Raw genomic sequence first — 24,750 nt, 5'->3', positions numbered from 1 at the left:
GAGAAGAGAGTAGAGGCAGAGAAAGAGAGGGGACAGAGAAGAACAGAGAAAGAGAGAGGCCAGTCTTTTTTTTTTTTTTATAGCAAACCAGGCTCTCTTACTTGGCTGTTGCTAGGTAACTGTTGGGCAGAGCCTAGAAGAACCCTTAACATGCTATAACACACATGCCTGTCAGCATCCCACACCTGAAGTGTCCCCAGAAGGCAGAGGCTGATGGAATGCAAGTATTTACCGTGCCACAACAGCACATCATACAAAGCATTTAGTGTCAGGTCCAAAGGAACTTCCAATTCCACATACTCCAAAAGGCAGTTGAAATATCCAGAAATGAGCTCAGCCTGGACTATAGGATTTCTGGTGGTTGTGAAGCCAGTTTCTGTCTACCAAAGGGAGTCATTCCCTTTACCTCTAGCAAAAGGGAATGTGGCTCTCCAGTTAGCATACAGCTGAGGTGCCTACCAGCAAATCAAGGCCCATGCCAGGCTCCAGGCTTCCGAGTCTTTATGCACAAGGACTTGTTCTACTTTTCTTTCTTCTTGTTTTAATTTATGCCTCTCTCAAACAATACATCCAGACCACAGTTTCCCCATCCTCCAACCCCACCCCAACCTCTTCTCTCCCTCAGATCCACTACTCCTCCAATTCCCTTCAGAAAAAAGCAGGCTTCACAGGGATGGTAACTGAACTGGCATTGTTGTTATGCATTTGAAAGTGCCCTTCCAGCTCAGGGGTTTCTCTCCCACCAGCTACCCATCCCACACCATAATCCTTGCTCTCTCCAGTATGCTGTCCTCAGCTTCTGATATTCTCACTCTGCTCTCTATTCTTGATCTCTGGCAATTCTTTCTTCTTTCTCATACACTTAGCCCTGGCCCTGCCCAATCTACCTTCTCTGCTTGGGACTCTTCCAGATGTCTCCAGATGTTCTCTCTTATTTATAATAAAACCCCTAAGCTTATCAAGGAGTGGGATGTCAGCAGTTTTTTTGTTTGTTTGTTTTTTGTGCATCCCCTTGTATACATTAAGTGCACACTTTACCCTTTGGGCTGAGAGTGCAGCTCAGTGGTAAAGTGCTTGCTTAGACTCACAAGGCTGTGGGTTCAATCCCTAGGATGGGGGTAAAAGTACCCTCAATACTTTGATCTTTCAGAATGTCCTGAGAGAATACCATGCCTTATGATGGAGTACCCTGAAGCTTAAAGGAGTTTCATACTTGGTTGAATCGCTGATTGGTCATAGAGTTAGTATGTGACACCATTCTGGAGACTGCTTGTTCAGGAACCCTGCCATGCCTCCCTGCCCACACAGAATGATGTTGCTTTTCCGCCACTGCTCTGCTCTCCCTCTGAGGAAAGCACCTGAGGAAAACACAGCCTCCTTAAAGTGATACTAGTTCCAGCTGAGAAATGAATGGGCCTTTACCTGAATAGGCTTCACCTGAGTGTACCAGAGAATCTCCATTGGCCTTCCAGGCCTTAATAGGATCCTTTCGCAGAATTTAGTGAGTTACCTTAAGGGGCTGAAGGCACCCAGAGACATGGGTTAGAACAGGAGCGTGAAGGATAAGACAGTAAGTACCTTTCAGCAGTCCCACGTGATCTTTCCGAATCTCCAGAACCGTCAGCGAGAGGATTCTCCATGTCTTGTAATCAAGGGTTCCAAGGCTCAAAGGAGTTGTTAGCTGACTATCCCCGCTTGGATAATCAGGTCAGTCAGCTCAGAGCTGGTATGAAACACACTGGTCTGGACAATCCTTGTTCAGGACCTGTCAGGATGGTTAAGTCCCCAGACTTCAGTGTCTAACCTAACCAAGGTGAAGTAGCACTTATACAGCCAGATCTTGGCAAATCTTGAAGATTTTGTGGGGTGAGAATCTGCAACTATGACAAGCAGCTGTAGATAAGCAGAAAGTCTAGCCTTAGGCTGAGAGTCTCATATATGTTTTTATGTTTTCCTGGATTTTCCTTTATTTAGTGAGCTCAGCAACAAGCTGATGGAACATTTTATCAAAGAAACCGACACAGCCGGGAACTCTAAGTCCCTTCTGGGGAGGTGTAGGGGCGACTCCAGTGGGGCTGGTAGGCCTTACCCTTTTTTGGATGGAGGGGCTTCGGTCAAACCATTCTACTTGGCTTCTAAAGGACAAGAACTCTATTTGGTTAGAGGTTCCTTGGATTTGCACTGTTAAGCATCTTGCAAATCTGGCCAATATTTTCTACAACTATTTTATCACCAGCATATTAAATGAAGTTAGGCAAGTTGACTTGGCATGGCCTCCAATTCTGATCCTCCTATTTAGTGGTAAAGGAATTAATTAAGCCATGGTTTCAGCTGGGTGAAATCACAGTTCTTGGCTTTTTTATATGCTTAAGAGTAAGGTTCCTCCTGTAAAATAGGCTTTAACAAGCACTATGTAAACAGGAACAAACAAAGCAACAACAACAGAAAACAGGACCAGAATCCAAAAATACATAGCTGTTAGCTAAGTGCTGTTAGCTCGCAAGAGATAAAAACAACCCAAGTCTCTTTCAAGCCAGGGCCTATGGGCTCATGTAATCATTCAAAGGAGCAAGATAGTTCATATCTAGAGCCTTCTAAGACAGAAAAATAACGAGCCTCAATAGTAGATACCAACGTGTTTGTACTAGAACTGGTCAGCTGGACTGCTGCATTCCATTGGCTTCCAGGGAGATTCCGTCTGCCCGACCATAGTGAGCAAACCGACTTCTTTAAAATGTGTAGGTAGTAGGAGCCTGAGGCACCATCATGAGGCTGACATCGTTCCAATATCTTAATATACATTTTGAAGTAGTTAAGCAGCTAAGAGAGAAAAAAAAATGTGAGCTCCAAAGCCAGACTCCCAGTTTTGATTTCTCTATCTACCACTTGGTAGCTGCTCTGTAACTCTGGACCAAGTTACCTCATCCTTTCCTCAGATCAGCCATCTTAAAATGAATGATAGCTTTTCCTAGTACATCCGGTGTGGTGAGGATTACATGTGTTAATACCTCAGAAGTGCCTGTGATAACAACTGGAATGCAGTATTAAGGATATTAGTTCTTATTCTAGCCCCTTACACATACCACCTACCGCACCTCCCTTCCTTTCGTTCTTCCCTCCCCTTCCTTTTCCTTGCCTGTCTCCTGACTGGCCCTGTGGGTAATTTGTGCAACTGACTGCTCTCCTACGCATGGGCATGTGTTTCTTTCAGCAAATCAAATAATGCCACTTCTCCAGAGTGACCTACTGAGGAATGGCAGGTGATTCACCGTGGCCAAGGACAAAAAAAAAAAAACTTTCTTTAAGCAATTAAATAAAATTATTAAGTGTAAGAGGAATGCCCACCCCCATGCAGTGGTGGGCACCTGTTGAAGAAACCCAGAGACACTCCAGGGTGGGCAGAAGACACCCAGAGGTACCATGTGTTGCCTCTGAGAGAGGCCCACCCGCCAGGAGAGCCACTCCCATGGACATGTATGTGTTGGAGAGCTGTGAGAGAAGTGGAATGGTTTGAGCACTATGAAGGGAGACACGAAGGTGGACAGGAATAGCCTGATGCTAGTAGTCTGGGCCGCCTGTCCTGCCACAGAGGGCCACGACTGGGTACATATCCCTGCAGCTGGAGGGGTTTGTGTTGATTTCCATGGCCCATGTTACCACCAAAGGCCATGCAGATATCCCCAGTCTGGGTCATGTTGATGTCTGAGGGCTATGGAGAGCTGACCCCTTCCCTTGCCCGAGAAGCATGGGAGAGCTGGCCCCAACGTTGTGCGAGCAGAAGGGCTTGCCCCACTCCTCACTGGCTCCAGCACTTCGGGGAATGAGCCGCACACCTCACCTGGGCAGCATAGTAGAACTGACCCTGGAGGTGTGGGCGTGAGAGAGCTGGCCCAGAGGGTGTGAGGATGGGAAAGCTGTCCGAAGCCTTATTCTGGATCAGTGCTGGAGAGCTGGCACTGGTGGCATGGGTGCTTGCCTGCCGCCACAAACAGGAGCTGTCCTCAGCCTTTACCTGGACAAAGCAGGCTCTGGTGGTTCGGGCAGAGGAGAGCTGGTGGGCTGAAAACCACAGCCATCACCCAGGCTCAGATCCAGGGCCTTAAGTTGGCCCACTCCAACATCTATGCCATCTGTGAACTGCTGGAGCACATGAAGGGGCCGGTCCTGCAGAGCCAAGGCTGCAGGATCTCCAGGACACTGAGCAACAGGATATCTCAGAAGAGGCCCAGCGAGGATCCAGTATTGATAGTGTAGCAGAAGCCAGAGTTCAACCAGACCACTGCAATCAACATTTGCAAGTAAAACTGTTTGGACAAAAGGGTGTATGTACTGTGTGACACATACTGAGATACCACAGCTTCCACAGTGAGAGATTTTTAATGTTTTTTTTTCTTTTTTGTTTTTAATTTTTGTTTTCTTTTAGGGGCAAGGTTGCAATGGCAGAGTGGATATTGAGAGGGTTGAAGATGAGTGGGAGTGGAGTACATGATACAAAATCCACAAAGAATCAAAACATTTTAAAAAATGTGTTTATATGTGTTTCAGTGTGTGTGCATGAGAGGATGCCTCGTGTGTATGTGTTTGAGTGTGTGTGCACACATGTCATGAGAGGATGACTTGTGTGTGTTTGAGTGTGTGCACATGTCATGAGAGGATGCCTCGTGTGTATGTGTTTGAGTGTGTGTGCACACATGTCATGAGAGGATGCCTTGTGTGTATGTGTTTGAGTGTGTGTGCACACGTCATGAGAGGATGCCTTGTGTGTGTTTGAGTGTGTGTGCACACGTCATGAGAGGATGCCTTGTGTGTACGTGTTTGAGTGTGTGTGCACACATGTCATGAGAGGATGACTTGTGTGTATGTGTTTGAGTGTGTGTGCACATGTCATGAGAGGATGACTTGTGTGTATGTGTTTTAGTGTGTGCACATGTCATGAGAGGATGCCTCGTGTGTATGTGTTTTAGTGTGTGTGCACACATGTCATGAGAGGATGACTTGTGTGTATATGTGTTTTAGTGTGTGCACATGTCATGAGAGGATGCCTTGTGTGTGTTTGAGTGTGTGTGCACACATGCCATTAGAGGATGACTTGTGTTTGAGTGTATGTGCACACATGTCATGAGAGGATGACTTGTGTGTATGTGTTTGAGTGTGTATGCACACATGTCATGAGAGGATGCCTTCTGTGTATGTGTTTGAGTGTGTGCATGCCATGAGAGGATAACTTGTGTGTATGTGTTTGAGTGTGTGTGCACACATGTCATGAGAGGATGACTTGTGTGTATATGTGTTTTAATGTGTGCACACATGTCATGAGAGGATGACTTGTGTGTGTTTGTGTGCACATGTTATGAGAGGATAACTTGTGTGTATGTGTTTGAGTGTGTGCACATGTCATGAGAGGATGCCTTGTGTGTGTTTGTGTGCACATGTTATGAGAGGGTAACTTGTGTGTATGTGTTTGAGTGTGTGCACATGTCATGAGAGGATGCCTTGTGTGTGTGCACACATGTCATGAGAGGATGCCTTGTGGTACCCTGTTCTCTCACCCTAAGTCTCTAACTCAGGTTGCCAGGCTTATGGACAAGCACATTTCCCTCCTGAGCCATCTTGCCAGACTGTAACATGACTTTCTTGTGAATGGAGGTGTTCAGGAAAGCCACTTCCCCAAAGCGAAGGCGTGGATTGGAAGGAAATCCTCTCATTTCTAATGATGTTCTTCAGTAACAGCAAAATCCTTGTGGAACATGGAAGAAACAATGGGAGCATTGCTCAGTTGATGTATAACCATTCCTAAGTTCCTATGTCTTGGCTTATCAAAGCCATACTTAAGCCATTCTAGTAAAATTTTAGTAATATTTTCTGTTACTGGCCTCAAAGCACAGTATGTAACTGACAGGAAATTATTAAGCACCTACTGTACTTGAGATACTTTATAGGATTTTAGTACTATACAGTCATGAACTGGACTCTTAAGGTTTTTAAAACACTTCAGGAAGACAAACTATGACAACTAAAATTAGGCAACATAGGAGGTCATATATGAGGGTGGCCTCATATAGAACTATGTTAAACTGTATGAGAACTACAGATGGGCAGCAGAGAGGTGTGGGAGGGAAGGAAGTCCTGAGTGAAGCTTTAAGCGAATGTGTGCTGCTGACATGGGCGTGGCCGTGTCGAGGACTCCAGAGCCCACCAACCATGGAAAAATGACAAAGCCTCCCTGCCACCTGGGGGTGAGGTCAGAAGGAAATGGCAGAGACTGTGTACCACATTGGGCATAGCTTGAACATATCTCACCTCAAAGTCCCTCCCCCACAGTGACATGTTTCTCCAACAAGGTCCTATCTCCTAATAGTGCCACTCCTTATGGGCCAGGCATTCAAATACAAGAGTCTATGGGAGCCATACTTATCCAAACCACCACCATACCAAGAAACCCCACCTCCTTGTCCGGCTCTGCAATAACCCTGCCTCTCTGTTCAACTCTATACAATAAACATGCGGAGTTTCTTGGGTGCTGAAACTTTTCCAGCTGAGAGCCCAGATCACCCGATCCCAGCTTTTCTGTATTTCTTTATTCACTCATCACCCTCAGTTAGATCCAAGTCCCAGGAGCCATGATGGATGAAGTAGAGAGGGAATGTTATAGGTAGAGAAGTAAGTGTAAAGACGGGAGGGGGTGACTGGTTGTATTCATTTGCTAGGGTCACCATACTGAAAACCCCACATACCAGGTGGCTTTAAACAAGAGACATCCATTTCCTAAGATCCTGGCATATACTCGGTGTCACTGTGGCTTACTCCCAGATGCGGCTACTTGTTTGTAGATGACTGCCTATTACTGTACTCTTACATCTCTTGTCCCTATGTGTCCAGGCCTCCTCTTCTTTTGATTCAGGAAAACTGAATCATATAGAGCCTGCTGCTTTAATGACTTTATCTTGACTTAACCAAGGCCTTTATCTTCCTTTAAAGGCCCTATCTTCCAAATACACTCACAATTGAGGAATTAGAGATTAGGGATTTAACACATGAATTTTTAAGGGACATGATTTAGTTCATAACGGACCAAAAATATGTTTAAGAGTTATACGAGATTATTGGCAGATGAAACTGGAAGATTAGGACTAGACAGATAATTAAAAATTTTGGCCTAGATTTTCTTGTGAGGAATCTACCAGAGCAGACCAATTGGACATGGGCTCAAGCCAACAAAAAGCCTTTATTAGCCAGCCTGTGACTACGCTGGGTGCTTGGGACCAGAGTGCAGTCCCAAGCCTTTCTCAGGGTGGGCTTTTAAGCACAAATCCACATCCTGCCTTGACATATCTCAGTTAGCAGGAACAGTCAGAAGTAAAAGTTCAGAAGCCATAAAGCAAGGTTAGTACATGCCGGGGCTTTCTGAGAGTATGGACTTTGAATGGATTCCGTCTTTGTTTTAGTTTTGGCAGATGCTGCTACCTATGCACTGGGTTCCAAGGCCTGATGGGACGTCTATCACCCTGTTGGTCCTGCTAAGGTCTGGGAACCTGTTGCAGTTTCACTTCTGTAAGTAGCAAAGGGGACGGTGTAGATATTTAAGAATGATTAGGCAGTAGTATTCCACAGTGCTCAATCAACAAATAAGCTACAGAAAGAGGAACTGGCTAGAACTGCTGTTGTATCATCAGTCTACACTGGTCCTAATGAGGGCTGAACTGAAGAGAATGAAGGACTCAGGCCAATGGATCATAAAAATACTTGCACATTAATGCTTGTTGTACAGCACTGTTCACAAAGGCAGGTGCCCAAAAACAGAGGACTGGGTAAAGAAATGTGGCTTACAGACACAATGAAATAGTTCTCAGATGTAAGAGCCAAGTTATGCTACTTGCTGGTAAATGGGTTTAAGTAAAAATAGTAATGCTAAGGAAATTATGTCAGTCTCAGGAAGACAAATACCATGTTTTCTCTTATGAATAGTTCCTATATTTTAAATAGGTAAAATCATGTATGTATATATGAAACTAGAGGCAAGGCTGTCTAGGAAAAAGGGGACTAATGGGAGAGGGGAAATGGAAGAATGGGAAAAGAGGTGCATAAGAGGGAATATACTCAATGTGCAATATATACTTGTACGAAAATATCCTCATGTAATACAACACCGCATATTACTGTGAATACATGCAGTGAATCTTTGAAAACCAGTTTCACGGAAAGGACACAAAGGTCAAGTAGATTGGATCAATGGACATTCTTCAAGGTCCTGTGTGTGGCTGAGGGTCAGAAGCTTAAAAGGTCCAATGAGAACCCAGAATAGACAAGAATCTTATAAATACCCACACTGCCCAGAGATCTTCGAGAAGAGCCATGGCAGAGCAGCTCTCTCCAGCTCTGGTCAGAACAGCCTTTCTTTTCTTCTCAACTGCCCAGATCTGTAACCCCGACGCCCCAGAGTCAACTTTCAACTGTATATTCTAGAGATATTTTCTAAGTATTTTATACATTTGAAGACATCCACATACTCAAAGCCAATACCACATTCCCTCCACAGAAAATGTTCTACTGATTAAAAATGCTAAATTATTACTTTATGTGTATTGGTGATTTGTCTACATGCATGCCTGTGCGTATACATGCCCAGTGCCTACAGAGGCCAGAAGAGGGCACTGGGCTTCCTGGAACTGGAGTTCTATAGAGGGCTGTGAGCTGCACATGGACACTAGGACTGCTGAACCATGTCTCCCGCCTCCTAGTGATTTTTATTGACATTTCACTTTCTACACAAGGACAGACAAGTGATAGAAGAAGAATGTGAGGCCAAAGCTTACTTGGGACTCAGAGATAATGAAGGATAAGAAGAATTCGGTTACCAAAACATTAAGGAGTTTGAGAAAACCAGTGAAGCTCTTATGAATGCTCGTGACAGTGTATTAGTAAAACTTCAACTTTCGAAAGCAGTCATCCCCAGTCAACACTTGGTTAGCGGTTTGTTCTAAGATTTAACACTACCTATACTAATCTTATATAAAACTTTAAATTTCCGTTGTAATTTACATTTTGCTTTTAAGCTACATGCCAGGGTAAATGGGGGAACACATTCCAGGGACTCTCCGGGATCTTACCTGCTAATTGTTTATGTGCGTCTTCACCTCCCTAACAGGAACTGTCACTCATACACAGGTAGAAATGCTGAATGCAAGATTAGTTTTACATTTATGACAATAAAAGCAAAAGCAGGAGACTCAACATGGTTTTATTCAGAAATGCCTTGATTTCAGAGGCGAAAAAGCACTAAACTGACCATAGCAGTTATAGTGCAGGTTAAGGTATGCCCACCACGCGAGCTGGAGATTTAGAGCTGGAGATCATAAGAACAAATGCTAACTAAGCTACCAAGAAAGCAGAGCTTCAGAATGTGAGCGTCCCACATAGAACTTCCAATGCTGCTCCATTACATGGCATGGCAGAAGCTCCTGCTTGCTGATTTGAAGTATCTCTTTTATCTGTAGATAATGAGGGATGGTTTGCATCGACTCTCTGGAAGTACCTGCTAAAACATGAATCAAAATTAAAACAAGCCTTTTATAATGCAAGATTTAAACAGAGTCATTTCATATCCTAGGATCCAGTCAGTCCGTATCAGAGCATACGTGATCGGTTTTCTGACCAGGACATTCATCACTCCACTTTCTGTGCCTGAGACAAACCTATAGACCAAGAACTGGCTGACTTTTGAGAGAGAGACACACACAGAGCTGGTGGGACAGGGGTAGAAAACCCCCTCTCCCCTCTCCCCATGCTCCCCAACCCACCCACACCTGCTTCCTGGTCCTGGAATTTCCCTATACTGGGAAATTCCACTTAGAGCCTTTACAGGACCAAGGGCCTCTCCTCCCATTGATGACTGACTAGGCCATCCTCTGCTACATATGCAGCTGGAGCCATGAGTCCTACCATGTGTACTCTTTGGTTGGTGGTTTAGTCCCTGAGAGCTCTGGGGGTACTGGTTAGTTCATATTGTTGTTCCTTCTATGGGGCTGCAAACCCCTTCAGCTCCTTGGGTCCTTTTTCTCTAGCTCCTTCATTGGAGACCCTGTGCTCCGTCCAATGGTAGGCTATGAGGATCCACCTCTGTATTTGTCAGGCACTGGTGGAGCCTCTCTGGAGAGAGCTCTATCAGGCTCCTGTCAGCAAGCACTTGTTGGCATCTGCCATAGTGCCTGGGTTTGGTGGTTGTTTATGGGATGGATCCCCAGATGGGGCAGTCTCAGGATGGTAATTCCTTCAGTCTCTGCTCCACACTTTGTCTCTGTAACTCCTTCCATGGGTATTTCCTTCCCCCTGACATACCTATTTATTAAGGTCATCGAACTAAGTACAGTTTTAAAATAGAGTCCTTGGGATCATATTCATGCTTACGTTAATTTATTCATATATTCAGTGGATATTATTCAGTGAATATTTATTGGAAGCTTTGGTATGGTGGACATTGGAGACTGCAAGAAATAAGACCTATAAACATCTGAATTCAAAGATCTCTTCAATCTCTTAGAAGTATAAAAGCAATTATTTGTAGGGAATGATACATGAATGTTTGAAGGTCTAACATTCTATTTGCAGTGTTAAGATCTATGTACACTTCTAAAAGGCACAAAACAGTCTCAGCTTTCCCTCTTCCAGATTTTACTTTCTTTCTTTTTAAAAAAATTTTTATTTATTTTATGTGTATGAATATACTTCTTCAGACACAACAGAAAAGGGCATCAGACCCCATTACAGGTGGTTGTGAGCCACCATGTGGTTGCTGGAAATTGAACTTAGGACCTCTGGAGAGCAGTCAGTGCTCTTAACCTCGGAGTTATTATCTCTCCAGCCCAGATTTTCTTTTCTTTTAAAAAGATTTATTTATTATTATAAATAAGTACACTGTAGTTGTCTTCAGATGCACCAGAAGAGGGCATCAGATCTCATAACAGGTGGTTATGAGCCACCATGTGGTTGCTGGGATTTGAACTCAGGACTTTTAGAAGAGCAATCAGTGCTCTTACCTGCTGAGCCATCTCACCAGCCCCCAGATTTTATTTTCTTAAACACCAATTTACCTGGCTTTTTATACTGAGTCATGGAAGAAACAGACTTTTAAACTTGAAGGGAAGGAACATTACTAACTTTTCCTAGATTAGATATTGCTGTGCTCATACCTAAATACATGGCCTTCCTATTAGTAACCAGTATAAATTGCTCTTTCCAAATTCCCCCTTTCTGCCTCTCTCCAAAAAACACTCTTCAAAGACTTGTCACTGGAGACACAGGAGAACAGATTTTGTTTCTGATCTGGGGTGGGCTCATGAAATCCCCACAGGGTTGGTCTGGTCTTCTCCACAGTGTCAGAGTTCTGTCTTTATTTTCTAACTTATTGTGATATGAAAGGAAGGAGAAAGACTCTCTCATGAATGCTTTTCTGGGTTAGTTGGGTTAAAGTGTTTCATATTTTCCTAATTTATACTGTTAGCTACCATGAAACAGGAACACAAGAATCCTAATCACGAAAGTTCAAAAGAAACTCCCACAGCAGCCAGCCAGGGCCTCCCTGTGGATTTATAGGCTTAGACCAGGTAGCAGAAGGTTGGATGGCACCTGGTACCTCTATAGTTTTCTAATCAGCATACAATCACTGAAAGTATCTGAAGGAAAGAAAAATCAGGATTTTTTTTGTGGGGGGGAGAAATTAATAGTACGAATGTGTTTATAGTGGAGGCAACAGGGGCGAAATCTGGGAGGCAGGTGGCTTTCAAGACACAAGGAAGAATATACAGCTTTTCTTTGACTTCCAGTTAGAAACTAGGAAGAGAATGGATTGCTAGACTTTCTCATAAATGGTAAAGGGCATGAATTCATGTGCAAATGTGGGTGGAGTAGAAAGGTAGAGAGAGGGGAGGGGAGATGAGCAAGCACAAACACATGAGAGACACAGAGCAATCTCACCCTTAGGGAGTTATGACATTATCTTTTGCACAAGAAATGAAATACTACAACTCATCCAAGAGCTACAGTCAGCTGTAATATGAGTCATTAAAAATAACAAGGTTACTGGACTCCACGGTTTGATTAAACAGATCCTATCATCAGGGTGAGTGTGCTGGCTATTTTCTGTCTACTTGACAAAAACTAGAGTCCCCTCAGAAGAAAGAAGCTCAGCTGAGGAATTACTTCCGTTACACTGGCCTAGAGGCATGTCTGTGGGGCACTTCTTCACCATTCACTGATGTGGGAGGGCCTTGCCCACTGTGGACTGCGCCTTTGTGGGTCACAGTGGTTTGAGACTGGGTAAGGAAGCAGGCTGAGCCAGGCATGGGAAGCAAGCTAGTAAACAACTGTCCTCTTTGCTCTCTCTCCTTCAGTTCTTGCCTCTGGTTGTTTTCCTTGGGTTGCCTGGTAGAGGACTATAACTGTAAGCCACCAAAACAAAATAAAACCCTTTCCTCGCCTGTACTGCTTTTGCTCATTGTTTTATGACAGCAACAGAGAAGCAAATGAGGACAGTTTAGCACCAAACACCATGAATTACTGTAAGAACTCCTAGTTTTTAAACCTTTAACTTCACCATGTTCACTGATCTGATCTCCCAGACCAAGATTCTCCCAAATGATAAAAGCTGTCTAGAGTATACATGGGGGCTAGGGAGACCCATGGCTCTAACTGGAAATGCAGCAGAGGATGCCCTCATCTGGCATCAATGGGAGGGGAGCCCCTCGGTCCTGTGGAGGCTCAATGACCCAGCATAGGGGAATGCTAGGGTGCAGAGGTGGGAGTGGGGGGTGGATGGGTGAGCACCCTCATAGAGGCAGCGGGTAGGGGTAGGAGATGGTAGGCTTGTGGAGGGGAAAGTGGGAAGAGGGGTAACATTTGAAATGTAAATAAATAAAATAACCAATAAAAATATGAAAAAAGCCCCACAAAACTGAAAGGTGGTATTTACTATGATAAAGGTACTTGTCTTAGTTGGGTTTCTATTGCTGTGATAAAACACCATGACCAAAATGCAAGTTGGGGGGTATGGTGGGAGGGAAGGGTTTGTTTGGCTTACACTTCCATAACACTGTCCATTATTGAAGGAAGTCAGGACAGGAACTCAAACATGGCAGGAGTTGATGCAGAGGCCATGGAGAGGTGCTGCTTACTGGCTTGCTTCTCATGGCTTGTTCAGGCTGCTTTCTTATAGAACCCAGGACCACCAGCCCAAGGATAACACCACATTACAATGGGCTGGGCCCTTCCCCATCAATCGCTAATTAAGAATATGCCCTACAGGCTTGATAGCAGCACAGTTTTATGGAGGTGGGTTTTTTTTTTTTTTTTTCCTCAATTGAGGCTCTTTCTTCTTGGATGACTTTAGCTTGTGCCAAGTTTGCATAAAACTGGTCAGCCCAGTATTTTTTTTGGAGACAGGATTCTAAGAAGTTAAAGTGGATTGGTGGATTAAGAATAAATTAGGAAGCCGGGCGTGGTGGTGCACACCTTTAATCCTAGCACTTGGGAGGCAGAGGCAGGTGAATTTCTGAGTTCGAGGCCAGCCTGGTCTACAGAGTTCCAGGATAGCTAGGGCTACACAGAGAAACCCTGTCTCGAAAAACCAAAAAAAAAAAAAAAAAAAGAAAAAAGAAAAAAAGAAAGAAAGAAAGAATAAGTTAGGAAAGAGAAGTAGTTTGAATTATGGAGCCCTGTTATAAGGAAAGCAATAATCCCAGGGAGACCCAGAAGGACAATAGGAATCCTGTCTGGCTCCTGACCTTACTCATCAAAGTATCATCATTTTCTGTGCATAGATCGTCACTAACTGCTATGGTAGAGACACTGGGAGGGTTGCTGTAGCAGAGGAGAGAATATAATATTCGTTTATATCTGATTTTCAGGATTCTGTTTTGCTCTTTCACAATCAAGTCAAGGTGTGGCACTCATTTGTGAGACTGAATCTTCAGGTTTTCCAGGATAATATTATTTCTATTTCATACAGAATATTAGCTTAATAAGCAAAGATTATTTTAGTGCAAGTTTTCAGAAAATATATGAACATAGCAAGTCTTTGTGTGAACTTAAAACCCACTCAGTGATTTTAGAATAGATTCAGATAAAGGAATAACGATAAAAGATGGTATCATCTAAAATTTTCCGAGAAGCAACTGTGTTTAGTACAATAAACAAATACAACTATTACTGGAGACATGGAGAACTTGGAATCTTTGATCACCACTGTAGGAATGTAAAATGGTCCTGATGCTATGGGACAGTCCTGCTATTCTTCACAAGAATAAAACCTAGAGTTACATTGCAACAAACCAACTACATTCCTAGCTTTACAGTCACAAGAACCTAAGGCAGGTACTCACACAACTAAATGTGTATGCACACCCATCAATAGCACTGTTCACAATATCCGTGAAGTCGAAACTGCTCATATGCTCAAGCGATGAATGAATAAGCTGTGACATTCTTATAGAGCAGTGTTATCAGCCATGAAAAGGAACAGCACAAGCGCATGCTACAATATGGATAATCCTCAAAACCACTGTGCTGGATAAAAGGAGGCCCCAGAGGCCGCAGTGCATTATCCCACTTCTGTAACATACGTAGAAGAACACATCCATCCAGAGAGAAAGCAACTCCTAGGGACTCTGGGTGCCATGAGTACAGGAAGTCAAGACAGCATTCTGAAGCTCCACAGAGGTAGTGTTGCACAACACTGTGAATATACCAAATGCCACTGAGTTTTCTGTGTTAAAATGGTTAGTGATAATGAGCAGTTATGAATTTTACCTAACTGTCGAGGAAGAGGTTAGTACGCGCTCACTATTCCTGGCATGCCCACCCACAGCTAACAGGAGCTTTTGGGCCACACTTACCTGAGAGGTGAGGCTGGTGGAGCTGAGGTGGGTTCAGTTCTGCAGACATGGGCGCCTCTTCAGAAACACACTTCACAAGTTCCCTTCCAAGGTATGTTACCTGTCATGTAAGAGGCAAATATACTTATTTCCTAAAAAACCGATTTTTGTAAACAATTTGCTTAATAAAACTATAGACCACAGCCATGTCTAACCTGCCACTTTTATTTTTATAAAAATATTGTGTTGGAATATAGTTACATTCACCTAGTTAACATATCTGACTGCTTTGGGGCTAGAGGAGAATTACGTTCTTGTGACAGAAATTATTTACCAGTGATGTCCAAACTGTAGTTTTCTATCTGTGCCTGTATGGAAAAAATCTGCCAGCCTTTATTTACCATTAATACCACACATCCTTGTAACTTAAAATGAACATCACAACAAAACTAAACCATAAAAGTCAGAGCACGTTTCAAGAAAATGAGATACATAACTAATCAAAGGGACCTAACAGTCAGGCCTGGATACAAAAACTTAAAAATGTGCTTATGAATTTAGATACTATTATTGGCTCAAAAGCTAACAGCTTAAAAATATCTGTATGTAAATGGGAGGGGTGGAGGCAGACTTTCAAAAGGCTATCTACTCTTAGCTACAGACATTCTAATAAAACACTCACAGGGGATAAGTTCATGTGGACAATGTGTCAAGTTTCAATTTGAACATTATTCTCTTTAGAGCATATTTTTGTAACCTCTAAACATAAGGATGATATTCACAATCAGCTCGTATAACATCTATGCTTCTGTTTCTCTCACAGTATTTATCTCACTAAAATGATTTAGTGTGTCTTGCTTTTAATAAATCATGAGCTTTCTGAGAACATGATCTGTGTCATATACATTTTTATACCTGTGGATGTCACCTAGTACCTGCTATTATAGAACGAAAGAATTGGCAGTTCCAGCTTTTAAGCAAGGCTCTTATATTCCATGTTGCAGTTTGTGTGTTTGTATTTTAAAGAACTACCTGCAGCTTCCTAAGGTAGGATTGTTGACATGGTTGTCTAGTATATTCTGAGTATTTAATAAATTCTTGCTAAACTGAAAAGAGTGACCAAGTAATAGGAGATCTATAAGATGAAGGGAACCTTTGGGCTCAAATCATAGATCAAAGTCTAAAGGAAAAAAATGGGGTATAACCAAGGCTTCTCCAGTGTGCCAATCCCTTCTTTCTTGTCACAGATTGGAAAGGTCCCTAAGAATTATCTGTCAGTTTTCAAAGAACCAACATTAGAAATGATGAGTTTGTATGTGTTGTCTTAAAGAGTGCAGGCTAAGCATGGTTGCAGATGTACTTCAGATCTAACACCATGCTTCTACCAGGAAGTGCTGGGTAATTCTAAGGTGGTAACTACTGAAAAGTGGTGTACACAAATGACTGGAAGGGATTCACACTGATAGCTTTAACATACTGGACGGGATGTAGCAGTGCATGACTATGAAACTGATTATCCCAGGACTTCATAGGCTTCATAGACTTCAGAGGAGGATCATCATCAGGTCCAAGCAAAGCCTGGCCTACAGAATAAACCATTCCGTCCAGCCTAGGTTAGAGTGAGAGCCTGTCTAAACAAACATCCCCACCAAACGATAAACAATCAGAAAATACACTGAATTAAAAATTTATTTTTAAAAAATTATGTCATATATTTTATAGACGTTAGATAAACTAGATCTTGTAGTTCTTCAAAAATTTCTGACAGGATAGAGGAGTTAATAAAGACAGAACATAATGAGCACTGGCACATGTGGTCTGAGACTCAATGGTTGATTTATCTTTAATAAAGTCTGTAAACTCTATTAATAAAAGCCTTGTCCACCTAAGCCCATCAGATCCTTGTAAGACAAAGTATGCTTCACTACAACATGAGTGCCACAAAACAGACTTTTATAAATTTATTTCATGTGTGTCTTTTGCCTGTGTGTGTATGTGTGTGTGTGAGTGTGTGCTTATGTGTGTGTACGTATGTATGGCACCACTTTTCAGCTCATGCCCTCAGAGGTCAGAGGTGGGAGGGCATTAGATCTCCTAGTCCTGTAATCACAGACTGTTGTGAGCTGGCCTGTAAGTGCTAAGAAGAGACAGTGTGCTCTTAACTGCTGACCCATCTCTTCAGTCTTCAAAGATTTTTTTTTTAAAAGCTGTAAATCTTTTCTTTTTAAAGCCCTGAATTTTAACAATCATTTTACTGCAATGAACTTACAAATAAAAACATCACATAGCTTGGTTATGGTAACCACTCAAACAAACATCTGTCTAGTTCTAAACTCTATGCATCTCAGTACACTTGTGTATATTCAGATGGCCATTCTAAAGCAAAGGAACTTTCCTCAGGGTTTTAAGCTTCCCTTACCAATTAGATTTCTATGGGCTTATTTCCAACGAAAGGAAAAAAAAAACCCTATGACAGAGTTGAAGCTAGAGAAGTAATCTGCTTTAGAACATCTTTTACAACTCATGTATCCTTTTGCTTGCATCCCACAGCATCACTGAAGATTACACCTTTTAGTCTCTTGGGATATGCATTGTTTTTCCTTTTTTGAGTCCAGGTGAGCTCAAATAATATGTATGTTCCAAGTCTATCCACTTTGCTGCCAATTTCCTAAATCATTTTTCTTTCCAGCTAAAAGAACTCCCTTTTGTATATGTACCACATTTCCATTATTGGGCCATTTCCTTGCTATCATTAGTAGTGCAGCAGTAAACATGAATATACAAGTGTCTCTACTGGTGGAGAATGCTCAGAGTATATGCTCAGAAGATATCTGGGATATATGATAGTCCTTCTAATTTTTTGAGGAACCTCCGAAAGATCTATGAAGACAACAACTTCAAGTCTTTCAAGAAAGAAATTGAAGATCTCAGAAAATGGAGAGATCTCCCATGCTCATGGATTGGCAGAATTAACATAGTAAAAACACCCGTCCTACCAAAGGAAAATTACAGATTCAACACAATCCCCATCAAAACCCCAATTCTTCAAAGACATGGAAAGAGCAATTCTCAAATTCATCTGGAAAAGCAAACAACCCTGAATAGCAAAAACAATACTTAACAATAAAACAATGGCTGGGGGAATCACCATCCCTGACCTCAAGCTTTACTACAGAGCAATAGTTTTCTTCATTTTTAATAGGGTTATTTGGTTCTCTGGAGTCTAACTTCTTGAGTTCTTTGTATACATTAACTATTAGCCCTTTCTTTATCAGATGTAGGATTGATAAAGATCCTTTCCCAATCTGTTGGTTGTCATTTAGTCCTACTGACAATGTCCGTTGCCTTACAGAAGCTTTGTAATTTTATGAGGTCCCATTTGTCAATTCTTAATCTTAGAGCATAAGCCATTGATGTTCTGTTCAGGAATATTCCCCCTGTGCCCATGTGTTCGAGACTTTTCCCACTTTCTCTTCTATTAGATTCAGTGTATCTGGTTTTATGTGGAGATCCTTGATCCACTTGGACTTGAGCTTTATACAGGGAGATAAGAATGGATCAATTTGCATTCTTCCACATGCTGATTGCCAGCTGAACCAGCACAATTTGTTGAAAATGCTGTCTTTTTTTTCCACTGGATGGTTTTAGCTTCTTTGTCAAAGATCAAGTGATCATAGGTGTGTGGTTTCATTTCTGGGTCTTCAATTCTATTCCATTGAGCCCCCTGTCCGTCCCTGTACCAATACCATGAAGTTTTTATCACTATTGCTCTGTAGTAGAGCTTGAGGTTAGGGACAGTGATTCCCCCAGAAGTTCTCTTACTGTTAAGAATAGTTTTTGCTATCCTGGGTTTTTGTTATTCCAAATGAATTTGAGAATTGCTCTAACTGTATGAAGAATTATGTTGGAATTTTGATGGGGATTGCATTGAATCTGTAGATTGCTTTCTGCAAGATGGCCATTTTTACTATATTAATCCTGCCAATCCATGACTATGGGAGATCTTTCCATCTTCTAAGGTCTTCTTCAATTTCTTTCTTCAGAGATTTGAAATTCTTGTCGTACAGATTTTTAACTTGTTTGGTTAGAGTCACACCAAGATATTTTAAATTATTTGTGACTATTGTGAATGGTATCATTTCCCTATTTTCTTTCTCAGCCTGTTTATCCTTTGAGTAGAGGAAGGCTACTGATTTTTTTAGTTAATTTTAGATACAGCCACTTGGTTGAAGTTGTTTATCAGCTGTAGGAGTTCTCTGGTGGATTTTTTTGGGGCCACTTAAGTATACTATCATATCATCTGCAAATAGTGATATTTTACTTCTTCCTTTCCAATCTGTATCCCTTTGACCTCCTTTTGTTGTCTAATTGCTCTAGCTAGAACTTCAAGTACTATATTGAATAGACAGGGAGAGAGTGGGCAGGCAGCCTTATCTAGTCCCTGATTTTAGTGGCATTGCTTCAAGTTTCTCTTCATTTAGCTTGATGTTGCCTACTGGTTTGCTGTATATTGCTTTTATATATATATATATATATATATATATATATATATTATAGATATGGGCCTTGAATTTCTGATTTTTACCATGCAGGAGTGTTGAATTATGTCAAATGCTTTCTCAGCCCTTTGTCAGATCTTTGTGTGATTTTGGTATCGGTGTAACTGTGGCTTCATAGAATGAATGGGTAGTGTTTCTTCTGTTTCTATTTTGTGGAATAGTTTGAAGAGTATTGGTATATTAGGTTTTCTTTGAATGAAAAAGCCAGCTCAGTAAGTCAAAAGGTTCTCCAGGACAGGAGTGAGGATTTAAAAAAAAAGGACAATTAGACAACATTGTAGCATGAGCCCAGCTGAAGCAGGGGGTGAGGCGAGTGTGGATGGGGTGGTGGTGTTAGTCTGTTTTTATACTACTTTAACTACATATAAAATGATAAGATCATTTCTGGGTCAAAAAACAAGCAAGGCATATAAAAAGTGCACTTCACCCTTGAGCCTTTGCTCCTCCTGGCTAAAGCACAGAACAAACAGTCATCACAATGTATTTACACTTAGAACTGAATCCTGACACTCTCACTGGACCCAAGTCTTGCTTATATGCCTGTTCCCACAGAGGTGTGGTATGAAGAACATATTAAGGCAGCTATGTGAAGCTGTTGGGATGCCATCTTTCTCTATATTGCTGGAGAGATGGTTTAAGAAAGGTGTTCTGTGAGGATAGCTATAGATTGTTGTGCTCTTGTGTTTCTAAGGCAGAGCTGCAGAGGTGCTTTGTTCTGATGCTCTCCCTGAGACTCTTAGAACAGAAGGCACATTATTCTTCATGAATTAATATGTGCTGATTCTGTAATAGCATGCTTAGGTGAGAACAAGGCTGTGTACAGTGCACACACACACACAGGATGTGGGTACATCTAGCCAACCTACTGTAAGTGTAATTACTAAAACAAGTGAGTATATTAATTAACATAATCTACTACTGAACAGAAAAGAGATGTCCAAGAATTTATTTCCTTGCTAAGAGTCTACTTTATTTGAAACTATCCATTCATTTCCTTCCCCTTTCTTCTTTTCCTTTCTTCCTTCTAACAGGCTCTCATCCAGGCTGGCTTTAAACTTTAAATCCTCCTGACTGAGTCTTCTGAATGCTGAGGTTTCAGCCGTATGTCACCATGTTTGGATTCGCTCGATTTTTGCTGTCTTCAGAAAAGCCACTTGTAGTGAAAACTGTCATTGTGAAACTCATACCATTGTATCATGACTTAACAAACAAGTAAAAAGGTCAAAGTCATTATTAGTGCTGACTAATAACAATCTGCTCATGGATGATCAAATTACTGGCTTTAAAAAGCAAGTCTTGCAAATTTTCAGTATCCCAAGAGAGAAAAGAGGATAACTGCTTTTTTTATCTAAGGGTGGGGAAAAGGTAAAAAACCAACCAACCAACCAACCAACCAACCAACCAAAGACCCAAATCAACCAATCAACCAACCAACCAACCAACCAAAAACCTAAACCAACCAACCAACCAACCAACCAATGAACAAGACACATCAAGGTTTCTTTTTAGGATCGCTGTAGTACAAAAGACTTTCCAAGAAAATATTTCTTAGATAAAATATTTTAGGAGGTTCAAAATACAGGGTAAAAATCTAAGTATAATAATGGTTCTCTAGGGAAATGACAATGTAGGTGAGGTCCACTTCTAAAACCAAACCATCCTGGTGCTCATGCTCCCAACACTTTAGCAAGAGGCAGGAGAAAGCCCTCATAGTTCTTTCTTGCGTAATGTTCTCCAATAGAAGCTGGGTTCACTACAGATTTCCATGAAGACACTGTGAGATAAACTGAGGGAATCCATCCAGACAATTTTGTATCTCTTTCTGTAATCTTGACCAAGCTTTGATATTCCTAATCATGGTGGATGGAGGAATGTGTTTATAAAATGAATCCATTTCTCTCATCCTTCCCTCCCTCCCCCTCTGTGTATGTACATATTTATGTGTACGTGCAAGCACACGCATGTATACATATGTATGTTGGCCATGGAGAGCATAGAGAAAACTCAAAGATAAATCCAAAAGAGTGAACTTGTATGGATGGAAATACAGTGAGGCATATGGATTTGCTCAGGAGAAATCTGTCTAGTGCTCTTTCAGTAAATATGTAAAAATGGCAGCCTACTCTTCATTTGCATCTGTTCTCTCTTGGGCACCCCCCCCCAGATTACCATTCTTAAAATTCTTATGATTTTCATATCACAACTATATGACAAAAAGATATTTTTCCTTCCCACCAAGTACTAACCATAGCAAATCCTGATTTTTTTTCTGAGGCTGGATGAGACCAGGCATGTCCAAGGTGGTATTACCATAAATTAGAAAGACATTTTTTCCTATGAAAGTCAGCAATTTTTGCTGCACATGATAGATACAGGATCTTTTAAGCACAGAGCAATCTGTTTTCATGAAAGAAATGTAGGTCTCTCTTACGTCATTGTTATAAGTAAAAAAAAATGATGTACAGAGCGTCAGGAGACTAAGTTCTAGATATGACTCTGGTATTTACTAGCCATGATGCAATTTGGGCCACTTAATATCCTAAAACTCTATTTTTACATCCATAACCAGGCATTATAGTTGATTTACCTGCCTCATAAATTTTTTTTGTGCAAAAGTACATGCTACTATGCAAGTCTTAGAATCTCTATGTCTGAAGGTTAGCTGTCTAGCACTCCATAACTTAGACATAAAAATGAAATTGAACCAGGAATGGCACTACTCACAATGGGCTGGGTCCTCCCCAGCCCCCTTTAATCACTAATTAAGAAAATGCCCTACAGAACGACAGGGCCAAGAAGTGGGAGTGGGGGGGGGAGAGTTGTGGGGGATGGCATGGGGAGCTTTAGGGATAGCATTGGAAATGTAAATGAAGAAAGTACCTAATTAAAAAAAAAAGAAAGAAAGAAAAGAAAATGCCCTACAGCCAAATCTTATGAAGGCTTTTTCTCAATGGAAATTTCTTCCTCTTAGAAGACTGACTCTAGACACCATTGCATACACTAGCAAGATTTTGCTGAAAGGATCCAGATATAGCTGTCTCTTTTGAGACTATGCCGGGGCCTAGCAAACACAGAAGTGGATGCTCACAGTCAGCTATTGGATGGATCACAGGGCTCCCAATGGAGGAGCTAGAGAAAGTACCCAAGGAGCTAAAAGGATCTGCAACCCTATAGGTGGAACAACATTATGAACTAACCAGTACCCAGGAGCTCTTGACTCTATGTATCAAAAGATGGCCTAGTCGGCCATCACTGGAAAGAGAGGCCCATTGGACACACAAACTTTATATGCCCCAGTACAGGGGAACGCCAAGGCCAAAAAAAAAATGGGAATGGGTGGGTAGGGTGGGTAGGGAAGTGGAGGGAGAGGGTATGGGGGACTTTTGGGATAGCATTGGAAATGTAATTGAGGAAAATATGTAATAAAAAATATTAAAAATTAAAAAAAATGAAATTGAAAAAGTATGAACAACTTGACCTAGATCAAAGATTCTTAATCTAATTAGTATACTAAAATCACACGGACAACTTTTAGAAAAATATTGCTACCTGGAGCTAGTGTGATGGCTCAGTGGCAAAGGCCTTGCTATGTAAGCCTGGCAGCCTGAATATGAACACCAGAGCCTATATAACGCTGGAGGGGGAGAACCAAGTCCAAAAAGCTGTCACTGACTTTCAGTCCTTTGGCAAGTGTCTTTCCTCTATATATACTAATTTTTTTTTAAATTCAAATACTGCTTCCTGATCCCTGGCAAAACTATCAGATGAAGCTGGAGTCTAGAAGGCACTGGCAATTTTTATTATTTTAAAATTAAAATAACTAAATATTTATTTATTTATTTATTTAGTGAGACAAGGTCTAGCCTATATAGCCCTAGTTGTCATGGGACTTTTTGGATAGAGTAGGCTGGCTGGAATAGTACAGATTTATTTGCCTCTGCCTCCCTAGTGCTAAAATTAAAGGTTTGAGCCACCACACCTGGTCATGGTAGTTTTAAAGTTACTTTATGTATAGCTGTTGTTAAAAACTGTTGTTTGGTCATAATGTATAAAGAATGAATGAGACAGGGACTAGGTTGATTTTGTCTCACGTAAAGATGACTCTGACCACTGGAATGAGTACTAGCAGTTAAGAGGCAGCAGAGGCAGCAAGAAACCTCAGTGATATAAAATGGGAGTAAGCATCAGGACTCCCTCGGCAAAGCTGTGCTGCAGCCTACCTACCCTCTTGGGGGGAGGGATGGATCAACTCTGTCTAGTGGCTCTGTCACACTGTTGGATACAGAGCATGTCCTAGTTTTCTGGTATTTGTAGTGGCCAACTAACCATTCCTGGCTGCATACCATTGCCATTCTTAAAACAGTCAGCTGAAATAGTCACAATTATTAACATAGTGAAAAATGTCTTTGCATCTAGAAATGACTTTGACTGTAGGAGATCCTCTAAACCTAAAGAAGCAGGTTTTTATGGTAAACTGTTATAAAGAAGTCATGTTTCGTAACCTTGAGTGTTTACTAAAAGTGCATGAATGCCCCGAAGGAAGGGTTAAAGTTCTGCCTTTGCTCTTCCCACAGCCTTTACAAAGTAATCTAAGGCTGTTCCTAATCTGGATTGTCTTATTTTTAGTGTCCACATTTGCATTTGCTTCACTAACACATAGGATCTGATTCAGCTGTTAAGGGACTATTAGAAACAAGATGATATATACGTGAGGCACTTGTATAGCAGAAGAAACATATGGGTAGCCATATACAAAGGCAGGAAAGGCAGTAGTCCAATAAAGGAAAAGGGTGGGCAAAGTGAGTCCTCCTGCATAGCAAAGCATCCTCAAGTCAAAAGCCCAAAGGAACAATCTGCCAGACTCATGATACGAGGAAAAAAATCTGTGTCCGCAAACAGTATAATTTATCGTAATTTTAAAATGCTGCAATGAAAGGGATTATTAAGATGCTAACATTTAAAACAAATTACACATCCACAAAAAGGACTTGGAAAAACGACTAAGGATGAACTGAAAGTAGATACCATAATGATTCCGGGGGTGGGGGGGGGAATTAATTTTTGGGTAGAGAAGAGTGGGGAAGGCACAGCAGACTATTTAATATACAAAATCCAAACTATGTTGATGCAAGGAGGACACAATATTAGAACTACTCCCATAAAGATCTAGAACAGTGGTTCCCAACCTTGCTAATGCTGTAACCCTTTAATACACTTTCTTACATTGTGCTGATCCCTAATCATAAAATTATTTTGTTGCTCCTTTATAACTGGAATTTTGCTGTCATGTCTCATAATGTAAATATCTGACATGCAGGATATCTGAT

General features: G+C 41.5%; 1 protein-coding gene across 2 annotated transcripts in view; it reads right to left on the bottom strand.

The window, feature by feature from the left end:
* Nucleotides 1-9,221: 9,221 nt before the first annotated feature.
* Nucleotides 9,222-24,750, bottom strand: part of Ankrd31 (ankyrin repeat domain 31) — a 161,506-nt gene continuing 145,977 nt past the window's right edge. For both annotated transcript variants that reach the window (XM_030247341.1, NM_001370928.1), the window contains 2 exons: nucleotides 14,886-14,985; nucleotides 9,222-9,535 (listed from right to left, as the gene is read on the bottom strand). In XM_030247341.1, coding sequence (XP_030103201.1) covers nucleotides 9,375-9,535; nucleotides 14,886-14,985 — 261 coding nt within the window. In that variant the 3' untranslated portion in view covers nucleotides 9,222-9,374. The remainder of the gene's footprint in view (nucleotides 9,536-14,885; nucleotides 14,986-24,750) is intronic.

Source organism: Mus musculus, chromosome 13 (assembly GCF_000001635.26).
Source record: "Mus musculus strain C57BL/6J chromosome 13, GRCm38.p6 C57BL/6J".
Lineage (NCBI taxonomy): Eukaryota > Metazoa > Chordata > Mammalia > Rodentia > Muridae > Mus > Mus musculus.
The sequence above is the reverse complement of the archived record's forward strand: the minus strand, read 5'-3'. Positions and strand labels throughout refer to the sequence as shown.